Below are 19,410 nucleotides of genomic sequence, written 5' to 3'. Positions count from 1 at the left end.
TATACTATTTATAGATTTAATTAACCTTAAATTAACCTATATTTTCCAATGTGTTGTTTAAAGGTCCCATGTCATGCTTTTCTGGTTATTACCCGTCCCCTTGTGTGTTATGTAACTTTTCCTGCATGTGAACGGTCTACAGAGTCACAAACCCTCAAAGTACACCCTGTAGCGAGTAAAACTCTAACACAGAAAAGACCTGACTATGTTGCCCCAGAACGCCTCGTTGGAGATTTCTCTTTTTCTTCCTGGGTACAGTGACGTATTTCGGGTATAGTGACGTAACGTAACGTCGTAACACAAACTCCCAGCCAGGCTGCGGGTGTGTATGTGTTTCAGGCTGGGTTTCGCTGTGTCTCGCAGGGGGGGGGGCAGGAGCTACAACAAGCCGTGTAGGACAGAGAGGAGTGAATACACATACTATACAGAGATGCTGTTTGAGAAACCAATGTGAGTTTGGAAAATTGCACAATCTAAATCTACTCTAGTAGACCTCAACAATGGAATTATGATCAGTAGAAATGGCCATGCCATGGGACCTTTAATTGATTGTATGTACTATGTGGATTTCTATATTGTGTTCAACCTGCCGTGTTGTTTATAAAAATATTTCCAAAATTAAACCTAGCCATACGCCTAATATAGAAATGCAATCATAATTATGAAACAAAATCAGATACTTAAAACCCAGTGTAAACATAATATGTTATAAAAGATCATTAATCATTTGTAACCCATACACTCATACAGAGGAAGCCATGGAAAATGTGTGTTTAATGGAATTACAATAAACATTTACACACAAAAAACTCTAGCTTAGGATCAGCATACTTGTTTTGTCGGCCTTGAATTTACTATATCATGTATACATACACAGTAGGAGGCAGCAGGGGTCATTAGGAACCAATAGTTCATGTTTTATTCCGTCAGGTTCATCAAGTCACACTCATGATAACAAGTCAATGGCATACAGAATCAAACCGTGGATAAAGGGCAGAGAGGAGCTGTCTTTGCAGGGTGTCTGCTTCAATCTACACACTGTCCTTTGTGTTGAACCCTCTTGTGTATTTCCCTTTGGAGCCCTGCAGGAGGAGCTGTAGGGCAGAACATGCCGGAGGAACTGCATGCTGTCTGCAATCTGGCCAGAGATCCTCAGGTCCTGAAGTATTTTTTTCTCATACTGATATTCTGAACAATCTGTGCAGTTGTATTAGCTGTAAAGTGTCTCTACTGTAGGCTATTTTTATTATATTTACAGCACTTTGGCTCGACCAAAAATTGTTTATAAATGTGCTATATAAATAAAACTTGATTTGATTTGATTTGGTTGCACATCAGGAAGTCTGCTTTCTTCTTCTGTCCCAGATAGGCTCACTGGCAGAAAATACATTGAATGGCTAAAGCGTGTAATGCTGCTGGTGTTTCCATTTTTCTTTTCGGTGGTTCAAGATGCAGAAAGCTTAAAGTAACACCACTGAAATGTGCTTAACAGATTTGGCTAATCACTAATTGAGATGCAGGGCTGATTACAATGCAGTAGTCTGTTACAAAAACACACAAGAGTGATGGTGTTTTGGTCAGGGCAATGTGGATTTTTTTGATTATTTGTTATACTTTTATGATGTTCAAGTGATTTCTATTATAATAGTTGATGCATGCTGTTGTGAGTGTATGAGTGTGTGTGTGAGTGTATTTCAAAACCACTGCTAATGCACTTCCTGTGACTTAAATAGGTTTATTGTGGGACTGCATATTTCATATTTGTTTAATATTTATGATTGCTTTGTGGCTGTTTTGTGTACTGCCCCTCAACCATCCAAATGTCCCCAAATGGCACGACAACGTATTCCAATATTTCCACATTTTCCACATTTCAATTAAAACATTCTGTCTCGATAATGATGTTCTGTCAGTTAGTACCTCCCACACAGCACCTGTCCTCTGCTGCTTGTAAAGGTGCAAAGGGCCAGATGGGTTTCGATGACACATTAAAACAGCTGTCAGGGTGGACAATGGAAGAGATCAATAGCACTAATAAAGTCTCCTTCTGTCAGGACCTTGGCTTTTAAGGAGCTGCAGCTGTGAGCTTTCAACAATGCTGCTCTCAAGGGTTTCAATTGGCTGACAAGTCCGTAAAACCAGCACTAAAATAAAGCCATTTTGCAGAATGTAATCATGCATAAAGGAAACAGACAAATGCTGAGGCGTCAAACCAGCTGCAGGAAGGAAAGCATGCACAGTGGTTTTGCATGGAATCTCATTTTAGATTATGTAACACAGTTTTAGTGACTGGGACATTTGGACCAGCGTAAGGAGATCAGGTGAGCCAGGTGCGTGTATTTGTTTTATTTAAAAATTCAATTCAATTCAAAGTTTTATTGTCATTTGCACATTAGCTACAGTTATACAGTAGAGTTATGTACATTATGGATGTTCTTTCAAAAGTTCAGGTGTTTAATAGTCTTAGACTGTCCCTGAGTCTGGTGGTTTCAGAGCCCAGGTGTGTGTGTGTGTGTGTGTGTGTGTGTGTGTGTGTGTGTGTGTGTGTGTGTGTGTGTGTGTGTGTGTGTGTTTCAGAGCCCAGGTGTGTGTGTATTCAGAGCCCGTGTGTGTGTGTGTGTGTGTGTGTGTGTGTGTGTGTGTGTGTGTGTGTGTGTGTGTGTGTGTGTGTGTGTGCGCGTGTGTGTGTGTGTGTGTGTGTGTGTGTGTGTTTCAGAGCCCAGGTGTGTGTGATTCCGAGCCCAGGTGTGTGTGTATTCAGAGCCCAGGTGTGTGTGTGTGTGTGTGTGTGTGTGTGTGTGTGTGTGTGTGTGTGTGTGTGTGTGTGTGTGTGTGTGTGTGTGTGTGTGTGTGTGTGTGTGTGTGTGTGTGTATTCAGAGCCCAGGTGTGTGTGTTTCAGAGCAAGGTGTGTGCGTTTCAGAGCAAGGTGTGTGTATATTCAGAGCCTGTGTGTGTATTCAGAGCCCAGGTGTGTGTGTTTCAGAGCAAGGTGTGTGTGTTTCAGGTGTGTGTATATTCAGAGCCTGTGTGTGTTTCAGGGCCCATGTGTGTGTGTTTCAGAGCCCAGGTGTGTGTGTTTCAGAGCCCAGGTGTGTGTGTTTCTGAGCCCAGGTGTGTGTGTTTCAGAGCAATTGGTGTGTGTATATTCAGAGCCCAGGTGTGTGTGTTTCAGAGCCCAGGTGTGTGTGTTTCAGAGCAAGGTGTGTGTGTTTCAGAGCCCAGGTGTGTGTGTATATTCAGAGCCCAGGTGTGTGTGTATATTCAGAGCCCAGGTGTGTGTGTTTCAGAGCAAGGTGTGTGTGTTTCAGAGCAAGGTGTGTGTTTCAGAGCAAGGTGTGTGTGAAGGAGAACATGATGACCTTGGGTTTTGGCGTGAGGAGCCTCTGAAGGAGGCGCGCCCCCGGCTGGCGGAGGAAGAAGAGCATCCTGATCCTGCTGCTTCCACATTTCAGTCACGCAGCTTTGCTCAGATTTCAGATGAGGCATGGACGATGTGTTTTTTTCTTTCTGTCGCAGACCGTATCTAATGAAGAGAACTCGCGCTTGGCATCGAGGCTTTTTGCATTTTAGGGGATTCATTGACCGCGGTGAATTTGGTTTTAGGTTGGATATTCGACGGACATTCGCGGAACCGCCAGCAGCGTCAGTTTCCCGGACCCGCCAGCAGCGTCAGTTTAACGGGGAGATCTTCTCCGCAAAACGAGGCTTTTATTTAGGGACCATCAACAAATGACTTTTACAATTACACAAGAAAAATGTTCTTTTTAATAAATCGACAGCTTCTCGATCATGATGCGAATATGAAGCAAATTCACTCCAGAGCATACAGTTATTGAACACACATTTTAATACTTTAAATACGTTTTATTAATAGTTTTGATGGAAAAATGTGCTTATTTCTTCAATAACTTCCAGGTCATGTGACCTAATCACTCAAAATCAATGTTGGGTCAAAGAACTACATTGGCTAAATAAGACACACCTCTTTTTATTGCATTTTAATACTTAAAATATGTTTATATTAATATTTTAATGCGAAAATGACCTTATTTCTCCAATACCTTCCAGGTCATGTGACCGATTCACTCAAAATCAATGTTGGGTCAAAGAACTACACCGGCTGAATAGGACACACCTCTTTTTATTCAATTTTAACCCTCTAAATATTTTATATTAATATTTTGATGTTAAAATGAGCTTATTTCTTCAATACCTTCCAGGTCATGTGACCTAATCACTCAAAATCAATGCTGGGCCAAAGAACTACACTGGTTGAATAGGACACACCTCTTTTTATTGCATTTTAATACTTAAATAATTTGTATATTAATATTTTGATGCAAGAATTAGCTTATTTCTTCAATACCTTCCAGGTCATGTGACCGATTCACTCAAAATCAATGTTGGGTCAAAGAACGACACTGGCTGAATAGGACACACCTCTTTTTATTCAATTTTAACCTTCTAAATATTTTATATTAATATTTTGATGGAAAAATTAGCTTATTTCTTCAATACCTTCCTGGTCAAGGGACCGATTCACTCAAAATCAATGTTGGGTCAAAGAACTACACTGGCTGAATAGGACTGACCTCTTTTTATTGCATTTTAATACTTAAATAATTTGTATATTCATATTTTGATGCAAAAATGAGCTTATTTCTTCAATACCTTCCAGGTCATGGGACAGATTCACTCAAAATCAATGTTGGGTCAAAGAACTACACCGGCTGAATAGGACACACCTCTTTTTATTCCATTTTAACCCTCTAAATATTTTTATATTAATATTTTGATGGAAAAATGAGCTTATTTCTTCAATACCTTCCTGGTCATGTGACCGATCCACTCAAAATCAATGTTGTGTCAAAGAACTACACTGGCTGAATAGGACACACCTCTTTTTATTGCATTTTAATACTTAAATAATTTGTATATTAATACTTTGATGCAAAGATTTGCTTATTTCTTCAATACCTTCCAGGTCATGTGACCGATCCACTCAAAATCAATGTTGTGTCAAAGAACTACACTGGCTAAATAGGACACACCTCTTTTTATTGCATTTTAATACTTAAAATATTTTTATATTAATATTTGAATGCGAAATTGAGCTTATTTCTTCAATACCTTCCAGGTCATGTGACCTAATCACTCAAAATCAATGCTGGGCCAAAGAACTACACTGGCTGAATAGGACACACCTCTTTTTATTGCATTTTAATACTTAAAATATCTTTTATTAATATTTTAATGCGAAAATTAGCTTATTTCTTCAATACCTTCCAGGTCATGTGACCGATTCACTCAAAATCAATGTTGGGTCAAAGAACTACACCGGCTGAATAGGACACACCTCTTTTTATTCCATTTTAACCTTCTAAATATTTTTATATTAATATTTTTATGGAAAAATTAGCTTATTTCTTCAATACCTTCCTGGTCATGGGACCGATTCACTCAAAATCAATGTTGTGTCAAAGAACTACACTGGCTGAATAGGACACACCTCTTTTTATTGCATTTTAATACTTAAATAATTTGTATATTAATACTTTGATGCGAAAATTAGCTTATTTCTTCAATACCTTCCAGGTCATGTGACTGATTCACTCAAAATCAATGTTGTGTCAAAGAACTACACTGGCTGAATAGGACACACCTCTTTTTATTGCATTTTAATACTTAAATAATTTGTATATTAATACTTTGATGCAAAAATGAGCTTATTTCTTCAATACCTTCCAGGTCATGTGACCGATTCACTCAAAATCAATGTTGGGTCAAAGAACTACACTGGCTGAATAGGACACACCTCTTTTTATTCAATTTTAATACTTAAATAATTTGTATATTAATACTTTGATGCAAAAATGAGCTTATTTCTTCAATACCTTCCAGGTCATGTGACCGATTCACTCAAAATCAATGTTGGGTCAAAGAACTAAACCGGCTGAATAGGACACACCTCTTTTTATTCAATTTTAACCCTCTAAAAAATTTATATTAATATTTTGATGGAAAAATGAGCTTATTTCTTCAATACCTTCCTGGTCATGTGACCGATCCACTCAAAATCAATGTTGGGTCAAAGAACTAAACCGGCTGAATAGGACACACCTCTTTTTATTCCATTTTAACCCTCTAAATATTTTTATATTAATATTTTGATGGAAAAATGAGCTTATTTCTTCAATGCCTTCCTGGTCATGTGACCGATCCACTCAAAATCAATGTTGGGTCAAAGAACTACACCGGCTGAATAGGACACACCTCTTTTTATTCCATTTTAACCCTCTAAATATTTTTATATTAATATTTTGATGGAAAAATGAGCTTATTTCTTCAATACCTTCCTGGTCATGTGACCGATCCACTCAAAATCAATGTTGTGTCAAAGAACTACACTGGCTGAATAGGACACACCTCTTTTTATTGCATTTTAATACTTAAATAATTTGTATATTAATACTTTGATGCAAAAATGAGCTTATTTCTTCAATACCTTCCAGGTCATGTGACCGATTCACTCAAAATCAATGTTGGGTCAAAGAACTACACTGGCTGAATAGGACACACCTCTTTTTATTCCATTTTAACCTTCTAAATATTTTATATTAATATTTTGATGGAAAAATTAGCTTATTTCTTCAATACCTTCCTGGTCATGGGACCGATTCACTCAAAATCAATGTTGGGTCAAAGAACTACATTGGCTAAATAGGACACACCTCTTTTTATTGCATTTTAATACTTAAAATATTTTTTATTAATATTTTAATGCGAAAATGAGCTTATTTCTTCAATACCTTCCAGGTCATGTGACCGATTCACTCAAAATCAATGTTGGGTCAAAGAACTACACTGGCTAAATAGGACACACCTCTTTTTATTGCATTTTAATACTTAAAATATTTTTATATTATAATATTAATGCGAAATTGAGCTTATTTCTTCAATACCTTCCAGGTCATGTGACCTAATCACTCAAAATCAATGCTGGGCCAAAGAACTACACTGGTTGAATAGGACACACCTCTTTTTATTGCATTTTAATACTTAAATAATTTGTATATTAATACTTTGATGCAAAAATGAGCTTATTTCTTCAATATTTTCCAGGTCATGTGACCGATTCACTCAAAATCAATGCTGGGCCAAAGAACTACACTGGCTGAATAGGACACACCTCTTTTTATTGCATTTTAATACTTAAAATATTTTTATATTAATATTTTAATGCGAAATTGAGCTTATTTCTTCAATACCTTCCAGGTCATGTGACCTAATCACTCAAAATCAATGCTGGGCCAAAGAACTACACTGGCTGAATAGGACACACCTCTTTTTATTCAATTTTAATACTTAAATAATTTGTATATTAATACTTTGATGCAAAAATGAGCTTATTTCTTCAATACCTTCCAGGTCATGTGACCGATTCACTCAAAATCAGTGCTGGGCCAAAGAACTACACTGGCTGAATAGGACACACCTCTTTTTATTGCATTTTAATACTTAAATATTTTGTATATTAATACTTTGATGCAAAAATGAGCTTATTTCTTCAATACCTTCCAGGTCATGTGACCGATTCACTCAAAATCAGTGCTGGGTCAAAGAACTACACTGGCTGCATAGGACACACCTCTTTTTATTGCATTTTAATAGTCTAAATATTTTTATATTAGTATTTTGATGGAAAAATTAGCTTATTTCTTCAATACCTTCCAGGTCATGTGACATAATCACTCAAAATCAATGTTGGGTCAAATAACTACACTGGCTGAATAGGACACACCTCTTTTTATTCCATTTTAACCCACTAAATACTTTTATATTAATAATTTTATGTGAAAATTAGCTTATTTCTTCAATAACTAATGACTCAAAATCACTTTATTAATTGAATACTAGTCTGTACACAATAGAAACAGCTCTTTATATCGGATAATATTACATCCTCTATTTAATATTCATATTTCTATTACAAATTCAGGGTTTTTTCTATAGCTTCCCTGTCATGTGACCCAGTGATTAATGATCAGAAAGTAATACAAACAAGGCTACACAGGACACATGTTTTACTAATCGTCATCATTGAGCACATTTCAAGTATTACTTGCACAAAGGACATTTCCAATATCCTGTCTCTGCCTTTTTAAGGTCTCTGCTGTCCATTGCCAGACACTGGGCATGGTACCATCGTTCGCAGTCATCACACTGAACCTGTTGAAGTGAAAGAAATAATGTATTTATAATATATTTGTACCTTAGATTACCATTCAGTTGTCTTAATACTCAAGTGTTAGTGAGGAATCAGCTGACACAATCATCTACTCCTTAAAACCCACTCCCTGTGTTTTAACATGCTCTATTGTTTTGTTTTATTTTTTTTGTTTTATTGTTCTGTCTTTTACATTTTTTGATTTAAGTATTCCAGTAGTGAGTGTTGCATTTTTTAAATGTATTGTATTTAGTTGTTTAAAATTAAATGTGTTTTAGGTTGACTTTTAAAATCTGTCCAGGGACTACAGATGAAAAATAGCCTCTTGGCTAACTCTGGCATATTTACAGAAATGTTCATTAATGTGCACTGTCCCTGTTAAATAAATAAATAAATGTAGACATCACAATTACACATTTTCTTCACAACAGCTCACCCAGTCTGTGATGGGAGATCCAGATCCTGGAGGCCTTAAGGCAGCACACATAGCACAATAAGTGTGCTCATCAAAGACTGAAACAAGATAACAATACATGTATGTCAGCTTCTATATAAATACATATATATATATATATATATATACATACAGACACCCATATATACATATACATATATTCATATTTATTTACCTGATGCCTCAAGGATTTCGAGAGCCAGTTCTCTCCTCTCCTGTGTCATGTATTTCTTTGAACACTCGAAATTCACATTCGGGATCAGAGGGAAGGATTCCATGACTGCCTTTGCCATCTAAACAAACAACACTTATGTTATGGAGGGTTTTTCTTCTTTATTGTATAGTAATACAGATACAGACAAAAACATGAGACACATTATAGAAAACATCCACCCTTGACTAGAATGTCTCCCAAAACCTTTAATTATTGATATAGACCGGTCCTATTATTGGAATTTTGAGATATTCAGAAGCAAAGTTTTGTCAATTAAACTTTCTGTGTTCAAGTGAATACTAATTTAAGTTCAACAATGTTGTGTCATAATCCAATTGTTGTCAGTTGTGAAAAATACAATAAACAACAACATGATATCGGCATTATACTATATATTGTCCATTGGCCAACCTGCCTGCTAAATATTATGGGGATCAGCATCGGCCTTTAAAAAACCTTTATCGGTCAACCACTACTTTTGACAGCTTTTTTAAATCCGTCCTTTCATTAAACTGTCTTTCACATTAAAAACTCTGCTTGTTAACTGGATGAAAACAGAATCTCTTCAGCTCACCTTCACAACAACGACACCACAGCTACATCCATCCTTTTGAAGTGGGTGACCCATAACGCCTCCCTTCCACTTAACATCCACCCAGTCTGTTATGCTGTGGCGTGTCCTCCTCATCCTGAAGTACTCCCTGAGAAAGGATAATGTCAACACACTTTACATTTCTAATTATGTGGCTCCTAAAGATAATGTAACAGAAATTCATACTGTTTGTATTCACCATATGACCATTTATTTGTATAAGGGGCAGCCACAGGTCAGCTATAGATATCACTGTCTGAACACAGACTGTATCAGACTGTTGAAAATGCTTTCAATGCTGTCTGTGAGTATGAATGTAACTAAATGTGACACATTTTTTACGTTTAAATATAGTTTTTCCTTGAATTTTCAAATATCTATTGAATTTTGACTGTATTCTTTTGGCAGCATGTTCGGAGTCATCAAGCTCTTCGATGCTTTGAGCTGGATCCACCAGGAATACGGTGCTGGTTTTGGCATGAATGTACTGTGAAAAAGTAAAAGCACTTTTCATCCAAAAATATTTTTGGTTTCACCATGTAAGTCTTGTGCTTTAACAGAAATAATACAATAACAAAAATAATTACAAACCAGCAACTTCCAGTGGTTGTTGTTGACAAGTACAAAGGACAGGACAGCTTCATAGTTGTCAAATTTTACCTATAATGCCATCAAATAAAGGATTAAAACAAACTTGAAGGCTAAGGTAAAAATAACAACAACATTAGTCTGACAATTATGTTCTTGTGCCATTCATTTGTCGTGCTTAAAACAAGTGTTGGTATGGAAATTCAAAAGTAAGTAGATTTTATCAGGTGATTTAACTAATGACTATAGTTTCAGAGAGGATACAGTAAAATAATCTCAGTTAATTTCGTATTTAAGATCTCAGCCAATGCTTCACTCCATGTACCTAATGGGTGAGTGTGAGCCCACATATCAAATCCACACCTACTTCCCCCTAAAGTATCACCATGCACAAACACAACACACCACACACATAAACATACACAGACCACACACATTACCTTTGGTAAACTGTGAGATGTTAGCTGAGTTCTTGTCCCCGAACAAAATGACACCTGCTGTGTAGTGATTTAGCAAGTACATTTTGTTCACAAACGCCGAATTTGTCGGCAGCAACATGAAACACGCCTTCAATTACCTGGCAAAAAAAATCATAACAATTTGACAATTAATGCATATTCCTCAGATACTTTTTTGGGCAGAAATCGTTAAATGCTAGATAAAGAAAATGACACAGTGTAGAGTGAAACTTCAGACACTTGAAACATGTAGTAACATACCTCCCCTGTCAACCACTGGTGGGGTCGAAGTGAGCATAGCTCACAGTGGCGGATAAGTAAGATGCGTCCTTTCATCTGTGAGGGGAGCACTGCCACGACCACCTCGGTGTCCTTTTTTTTCCACAGCCAGGTCAACTAAGTCAAGATTGAGGGGAAATAGATGCATTCTGTTTAATATGGACACTTGAGGAATCTTTTAACCCTCCGGTATCACTCTGGACATTTTTGTCCCGAATGACTAATTAGGGTAGCGCATTTGAATGATACCAGAGGGTTAACAATCTTGAATGTTTGGGTGGAGGCCTTGTTTTTGTATGCACCATCAAAGCTACATACACAAAATATAATTAAACTGTCCATGTGTATGCATTTAACCTCAGTCCCTTTTAGAGTTTTCACTAAATGACATTAAACAGGCTGCTCAGGAACAGAAACTGTAATTGCAGTTTAAAGTCTGATTTAGAAATCTAGTTTCTGTTATAAGTTTGTATGCTGTATTTATATTTTTCATCTTCATATTCTCCCCCTACAACATGCACCTAATCATATTGGGTTATAATACTTCATGTCCTTTGTCCTTCACCTCACTCACCAATTTAGTCCATGCTTTACTTTCTGACAATATTTACTTATTCCATTGTTACAATGAAAATGCTGGAAAACAATTTACACACTCTGAACATAGTAAGTCTTAGAGAAACTCACATTTCCCTGTGCATATTTTTCCTGTTGGTCCACTTTTCTTTTCTTCACCTTGTGGCAGGTGGGCTCTTGGGGTTGGGTAGTGTTTTTGGTGGATTGAAGTACTTGGACTTGGGCTTGGTGTGACCAGCAGAACTTTCCCGCTTGTTCCACTGTTCCTCGTGGTCATCATCTGGCCTGCTAGGATGTCCAAAGTTTTTGTCCAGAATATGCATTGGCAGATTGTGTTGCTGAATGTGCTCTATATATCTTCCTTTGTATTGAGGCATACATTTTGGAGACAAACTCAGCTGGTCTCAGGTACTTTTTTTTAAAAGGATGGAGTGTTTGACCAACCCAAACCAGAGCTCAACATGGCAGTTGGTATCCCTGGTTTTATGACTTCCATCTTTTTTAGAGGTACCTTTTCTATGTCGCGACAGATCCCCAAGCAACAAACCACTCCACAATAGGAAGATGCCCATGTAGTTTTTAACAGTGCATCAATGGCACCAGGACAGAGGTAGTGGTTTTTTACATGAACAGCATCGTCAGAGAGAATGTCACACTCTGCTTGGTCCCGTCTGACTTGAAAAGCTTGTGTAAAAGGGGACTTTCCAATAATGTTATGAGCATTTTTTTCCATTTTGCTTTCCTCCTCTCCCATTACATGTCCACTTTCCTCCAGTTTCACGTCCCGAGTTGCAAAATGCACTTGTCGAGGTACATTTTGCTCTGTTTCACCAAATTAGTGTACTCCTCTGCATCAAAAGCACACACATATGATAAAAAACATCAAAGGCTTCCTGCATACTTGTGCAGTTCAGGATGTACGCGAAACAGAATGTTGCATATTCCTGTGTGCCTCTGTCTACAGTTTTTTTTCCAAATGCTTGTGACACAGCCTTCATGATATGAGCAGAGCACAGATGCAGCACAGTGAAGTTAGGAATCAGTTCAGTTTGTCCAGACACTATCTCAAATGCTCTGTCAAGGTACACTGACATATTTTCCCTGTTAAAAGACAGAAGCACACTGTTTATCAGAGCCCAACTATAATCTGTCTCAACCTGTGCTATCTTTCTTTTTGTTGTGTAAGACAACTTTCTCTTAAATTCCATGAGCCAATGGGAAATAGATGGAATGGAATGGCTATTGGTGATCAGTTCTGTGACAGGCAAGGGAGGCTTATCCTTACCCATTCCGGGCAAAACCAAAGCATAATACAAGACCCGCTTATTTTGATCAGGAATTTTCTGTATCACGCTGCCTGTGGCATCAAGGTAGAGGGCCGTAGGTGTTGGCTTTTTCAAGTGCTCAGTCAATATCTTTATTCCAGCATCTGTGTATAAATGCACAGCAAACGGATCAATTTGTAGGTGCTGAAGATAGCCTTTTGATGATGCATGACTGCTGCTCTCTTTGATTATTTTTTGAGTCAACATGAGTTCAAGCATCATGTCATCGTGGAGCCTTGCACTTTTCTTCACTTCAGAGGATATTTTCTTTAATACGTCTTTGGTGAGGCTTCTGCTTATGTTACCAGCCATTATTTCCTCTACTGGTGTCTGTCTCAACATAGTGTAATAATAATTGCTGACACCACTGGTTAAGGCTTTGGAAATTGTTCCTCTTCTCGTGTATTTTGCTGGTCTAAATCGCCTTTGATTTTTATGGTGTATAACTTCACCAATGCGCATGACTTTAAAAAATATTTTTTTATCCGTTGATTTTGGCCTGTTCTTTTTTGAGAAACTGTAGACAGCGTTGCATCCATTAAATGTGCATTTTGCAGAGGCACAGAAAAATGGCGAATTCTTTTTACGGCTATCATTTGTCTTAACATGCTGGTATTTGAAAGCAAGTGTGCAGCATGGATTATTTTTCAAAAATTCCTGATAAAATGTATCAGTCCAGGGGGGACGGAGTTTTTTTTTGCAATGTTTAGGTTTAATTTTGTTCCATTGTTTTCTTGTCATGGCAATTTTGAACTTTTTTGGCCCTGCTTTGCACTTTCTGTTCATTTTTGTTGTCATTTTGGCGGCTGTCTCTGTACTTTGTTGGTCTGACTCTTCTGTGTCTATCTCAGACTGTGGCTGTGCGTTACTTATTTCCCTGTCATCCTGACTTGTGTCCTCGTCTTTCTCACCTGTAGGTGCGCTGTAAGACTGTTTTTCTTCATCGTTCTTATCTTCATCTTTCCCCACAGGCTCTGTCCCTGTTTTTCGTTTGTTTCTTTTTCTTTTTTTATCCTTTTCTGGCCCTTTCTTGTCCTTGCCTCTTTGTCCCTTTCTGTTCATTGTTGTTGTCGTTTTGGTGTCTGTCTCTGTACTTTGTTGGTCTGACTCTTCTGTGTCTATCTCAGACTGTGGCTGTGCGTTACTTATTTCCTTTTCATCCTGACTTGTGTCCTCGTCTTCCTCACCCGTAGGTGCGCTGTAAGACTGTTTCTTGATACTGTGCTGTCCATCTCTCCCTCTTTCACTGACATATTTTCCTAAATACAAACATTACAAAAGTAAAAAATCTCATTTAACTACTGTATCTCTTATTGCATGACTACAATGCAACTTTAAGCAATCTGCCATCCTTGGGTCAATTACAGTAAATTATGTTAACATCCTACTGTGATGGCTGTAGTATTTAATTAAATAAGAACATTAACCCTTATGCCTCCCTAATGAAATGTATTATCCAGGCTACTGTTTAATTTTGCGAGCATTCTGATTGTGTTAAGAATATGACACGGCATTTGGTAAAGATGTTAGTGTTTTGGAAACATGTTCTTAATAATGTGTAATCAAAATAGTGACTTTCAAATCCCTAGCGAAAAAAATAAAAGTGAATGAACATTTGATAATTATGATCAGCACTGAATTGGGTTAAAAAATGTAAGTAATTGAAAGTGGAACAACATTATTAACATAGCCTATAATATCTTTATTACAGTATTTTTAGATGCAGACATTTTTGTCGTTAGTGTTTTCAGAGTAATGTTTTTAAAAAGGGATTCACAAGGGTTAAGCTTCAACTTAAAAGCCTCTGGGGCAGAGTCCTGCATGGGTCCAGTTTTGCAAATCTGCAACCACCCGAACCCTCTCAGCTCAGTAGCAACTGCGAACCGACCCGTTACACGCAATTATCTTCAAGTCAAATCTGGACCCGACCTGATGATATAAGACCCACGACCCGACCCGTTGTGAATTTTTGGGGGGGCTAGTGGAGTACTTCGTGACCACAGAGCGTGAACGTTGTGATCAGCTGTTTTAGCGCAGTTCTCCAGTGAGTCTCCCTCCGCAGCCGGTTGGCGTAGTTTTTGGCACAATTCCGTTGTACAGACCGACGTTAACATTAGCCCCGTCTGTGCACACGGAGACCGACTCTGTCGTCCGGTGATCGAACCGCCTTCTGGAAAAGCTTCACAAGTACCACGGTACGCAAATGCGCTTTGTGACACAAGTGACGGTACGCAATTCAGATTGTTTCCGCGCATGCGTACCTGCGTACCAGTTATGTGCACCCCTGGAAATGGGCCTACGTGTATGTTTTGCCCGTTACCAGACCCGGCGTCATGGGCGAGCCCCATGGGGCCGGGCCCGCCCATCGAGGATTTGGGCCCGCCCATCCAGGATTTGGGCCCGCAGTTTTAATCAGGGCTGAATACAACATTGTAATTGTTTTATTATTATGTTTATGGTTGTTATTTGTAGGGCTCTGTCCTAATATTTATTTTTGTTTTAAACTATGTTGAAAGATTAGTTTAATATCATTTTTTTTATTTTGCTATGAAATTCTGAATGAAATTCTGAATGAAAGGCTGCGCGCGAGACTGGTTTTTCGCTGGGTTGAGTCATGTGGGTGTTTGAGTGAGATGCGGCACAGCAGCCTGACAGTATACTCTTGCTAGGTTAGTTTGTCTATTATCATTTATATTTATCTGCAACAATGGATATCAGGAAGTGGTTCATGAAAGGAATATGGCAACTCAGAGAAATTGACTCTCAAGCCGGCTCTCTCACAAACTCCGGTTCTGTGCGCAAACAGACCGCTGCACACGCTATCTGCCCCTCGCTCAATCTCTCTCTCTCCCCCTTCTCTTTATCGCTCAACCTCACTCCACACTGTGTACGCTCCTCAAGTTTGCCTGCGTGCTTGCTTAAGTCCCCACCCCCGTTGACAATTCAGATTTCCCGGGAAATGTAAGTTTCGGGGTGGGCCCGCCCTGGCAAATCAAATGCCCGCCCAGAGACGTATGTCTGCCGCCGGGTCTGCCCGTTACACAACTATTTTGCGGGTTATCCGCCGGGTATCCGAGGCGGGACTCTGCTCTGGGGCTCATCAAAATTATTTTTTAACAGTACCTGCTTGAAGCACCTCAGTCCGGACTCCACGTCGGTCTTCACCCCAGATGACCCTCAACCACTTAAGATGCTCTTTCTTATTACCTTTAAACACTGTAAGTGTAACTGAGGACCACTGCTCAGTTGTAACATTAACTTCACTAAAACCATGAGAAATTAAAGACCTGGTGATGAAATCTCTACCTCCTGCTTGTTGCCACAGGTCTAAAGCTTTCTTTGTCTTGCCTTTTTTGAAGCGCACCATTTTTAGATCAAACAATGTGATCTGGTTTCCAAAATATCTTCTTCGTGTTCTTCTTCTTCTTCTTCTTCTTCTTCTTCTCTCGATGTTTGGCGTATTGCAAACAACTTTAAAGGTGCATACCGCCACCTGTACATGAGTGTGAATCATCATATCATGTCTTAACCATGGTCTTAACTCATGGACGTATCTATGATCTAATCAAAAAATCTATATAAATAAATCAACAAAAATGATATGATACATTATTTGTTCAACCTCACACTCAATGGCGTTGGCTAATTTTCTGTGAAGAACTTATATCAAAACACATTTAAAATGACCACCCACTGTACTACACATTTATATTACAAACAGGAGGTTCGGGGCTAACACGAATGTGGAAATTGTGTGTGTGTGTGTGTGTGTGTGTGTGTGTGTGTGTGTGTGTGTGTGTGTGTGTGTGTGTGTGTGTGTGTGTGTGTGTGTGTGTGTGTGTGTGTGTGTGTGTGTGTGTGTGTGTGTGTGTGTGTGTGTGTGTGTGTGTGTGTGTCTTATCACAACTGATCAAGATGGCCAAATTATGCTCTGCTCAGAGGGCCTTGCAAATGATTTTGGAAGAGAGAGAACCATTTGACGATGATGTAGAGGAAGAGGAAGGTGTATCAGAATGTGTCCGACAGTGACTTTGAAGAACAGGATTAGATTGAGCATCAGCTAGTTACAAAAAAAAGACGAGCAACAGGACCAGCCGGTCAGCGGGCAAAACAACAAGTAGCACTTTAATTCATGAATCAAGGTTCAAGGTTTTTATTTGTCATACGAACATAGCTACAGTGTGGTTATGACGATGAACATCTTAGGTCACAGGATCCTCCATTGAAGCAATAAGCTAATTTTTCCATCAAAATATTAATATAAAAATATTTAAAGTATTAAAATGCAATAAAAAGAGGTGTGCCCGATGCAGCCAGTGTAGTTCTTTGACCCAATATTGATTTTGAGCGATTAGGTCACATGACCTGGAAGGTATTGAAGAAATAAGCTAATTTTCCATCAAAATACTAATATAAAAATATTTAGACTATTAAAATGCAATAAAAAGAGGTGTGTCCTATGCAGCCAGTGTAGTTCTTTGACCCAGCACTGATTTTGAGTGAATCGGTCACATGACCTGGAAGGTATTGAAGAAATAAGCTCATTTTTCCATCAAAATATTAATATAAAATATTTAGAGTGTTAAAATGCAATAAAAAGAGGTGTGTCCTATGCAGCCAGTGTAGTTCTTTGACCCAACATTGATTTTGAGTGATTAGGTCACATGACCTGGAAGGTATTGAAGAAATAAGGTAATTTTTCCATTAAAATATTAATATAAAATATTTAGAGTGTTAGAATGCAATAAAAAGAGGTGTGTCCTATGCAGCCAGTGTAGTTCTTTGACCCAACATTGATTTTCAGTGATTAGGTCACATGACCTGGAAGGTATTGAAGAAATAAGCTCATTTTCCCATCAAAATACTAATATAAAAATATTTAGACTATTAAAATGCAATAAAAAGAGGTGTGTCCTATGCAGCCAGTGTAGTTCTTTGACCCAGCACTGATTTTGAGTGAATCGGTCACATGACCTGGAAGTTATTGAAGAAATAAGCTAATTTTTGCATCAAAGTATTAATATACAAATTATTTAAGTATTAAAATGCAATAAAAAGAGGTGTGTCCTATGCAGCCAGTGTAGTTCTTTGGCCCAGCATTGATTTTGAGTGATTAGGTCACATGACCTGGAAGGTATTGAAGAAATAAGGTAATTTTTCCATTAAAATATTAATATAAAAATATTTAGTGTTAAAATGCAATAAAAAGAGGTGTGTCCTATTCAGCCAGTGTAGTTCTTTGACCCAACATTGATTTTGAGTGATTAGGTCACATGACCTGGAAGGTATTGAAGAAATAAGGTAATTTTTCCATTAAAATATTAATATAAAATATTTAGAGTGTTAAAATGCAATAAAAAGAGGTGTGTCCTATGCAACCAGTGTAGTTCTTTGACCCAACATTGATTTTCAGTGATTAGGTCACATGACCTGGAAGGTATTGAAGAAATAAGCTCATTTTCCCATCAAAATACTAATATAAAAATATTTAGACTATTAAAATGCAATAAAAAGAGGTGTGTCCTATGCAGCCAGTGTAGTTCTTTGACCCAGCATTGATTTTCAGTGAATCGGTCACATGACCTGGAAGTTATTGAAGAAATAAGCTAATTTTTGCATCAAAGTATTAATATACAAATTATTTAAGTATTAAAATGCAATAAAAAGAGGTGTGTCCTATTCAACCAGTGTAGTTCTTTGGCCCAGCATTGATTTTGAGTGATTAGGTCACATGACCTGGAAGGTATTGAAGAAATAAGCTCAATTTTGCATTCAAATATTAATATAAAAATATTTTAAGTATTAAAATGGAATAAAAAGAGGTGTGTCCTATTCAGCCAGTGTAGTTCTTTGACCCAACATTGATTTTGAGTGAATCGGTCACATGACCTGGAAGGTATTGAAGAAATAAGCTCATTTTTGCATCAAAGTATTAATATACAAATTATTTAAGTATTAAAATGCAATAAAAAGAGGTGTGTCCTATTCAGCCGGTTTAGTTCTTTGGCCCAGCATTGATTTTGAGTGATTAGGTCACATGACCTGGAAGGTATTGAAGAAATAAGCTCAATTTCACATTAAAATATTAATATAAAAATATTTTAAGTATTAAAATGCAATAAAAAGAGGTGTGTCCTATTTAGCCAGTGTAGTTCTTTGACACAACATTGATTTTGAGTGGATCGGTCACATGACCAGGAAGGTATTGAAGAAATAAGCTAATTTTTCCATCAAAATATTAATATAAAATATTTAGAGTGTTAAAATGCAATAAAAAGAGGTGTGTCCTATGCAGCCAGTGTAGTTCTTTGACCCAACATTGATTTTGAGTGATTAGGTCACATGACCTGGAAGGTATTGAAGAAATAAGCTAATTTTTCCATCAAAATACTAATATAAAAATATTTAGAGTGTTAAAATGCAATAAAAAGAGGTGTGTCCTATGCAGCCAGTGTAGTTCTTTGACCCAACATTGATTTTCAGTGATTAGGTCACATGACCTGGAAGGTATTGAAGAAATAAGCTAATTTTCCCATCAAAATACTAATATAAAAATATTTAGACTATTAAAATGCAATAAAAAGAGGTGTGTCCTATGCAGCCAGTGTAGTTCTTTGACCCAGCACTGATTTTGAGTGCATCGGTCACATGACCTGGAAGGTATTGAAGAAATAAGCTCATTTTTCCATCAAAATA

General features: G+C 37.6%; 1 protein-coding gene across 1 annotated transcript; it reads right to left on the bottom strand.

The window, feature by feature from the left end:
- Positions 1-8,070: 8,070 nt before the first annotated feature.
- LOC307023525 (uncharacterized protein) lies at positions 8,071-10,543 on the bottom strand. Its single transcript, XM_079656814.1, has 7 exons — positions 10,517-10,543; positions 10,080-10,148; positions 9,881-9,975; positions 9,471-9,597; positions 8,858-8,975; positions 8,665-8,741; positions 8,071-8,230 (listed from the first exon to the last, which is right to left on the bottom strand). The coding sequence occupies exons 4-7, from the start codon at positions 9,582-9,584 to the stop codon at positions 8,120-8,122; spliced, it is 420 nt and encodes a 139-aa protein (XP_079512940.1). The 5' UTR covers positions 9,585-9,597; positions 9,881-9,975; positions 10,080-10,148; positions 10,517-10,543; the 3' UTR covers positions 8,071-8,119.
- Between the last annotated feature and the right edge of the window lie 8,867 nt (positions 10,544-19,410).

Source organism: Notothenia rossii (assembly GCF_949606895.1).
Source record: "Notothenia rossii genome assembly, chromosome: 11".
NCBI classification, from domain to species: Eukaryota; Metazoa; Chordata; class Actinopteri; order Perciformes; family Nototheniidae; genus Notothenia; species Notothenia rossii.
Note: the sequence above shows the minus strand (reverse complement) of the source record. Positions and strands in the feature narration are given on the sequence as shown.

Coding starts and splice junctions, on each gene's coding strand:
- LOC307023525 (XM_079656814.1), bottom strand. CDS start 9,584: ATGAGGAGGACACGCCACAGCATAACAGACTGGGTGGATGTTAAGTGG. Junction 8,976..9,470: donor GTGGTGTCGTTGTTGTGAAG/GTGAGCTGAAGA, acceptor TTGTTTGTTTAG/ATGGCAAAGGCAGTCATGGA. Junction 8,231..8,664: donor GATCTCCCATCACAGACTGG/GTGAGCTGTTGT, acceptor TCACTTCAACAG/GTTCAGTGTGATGACTGCGA.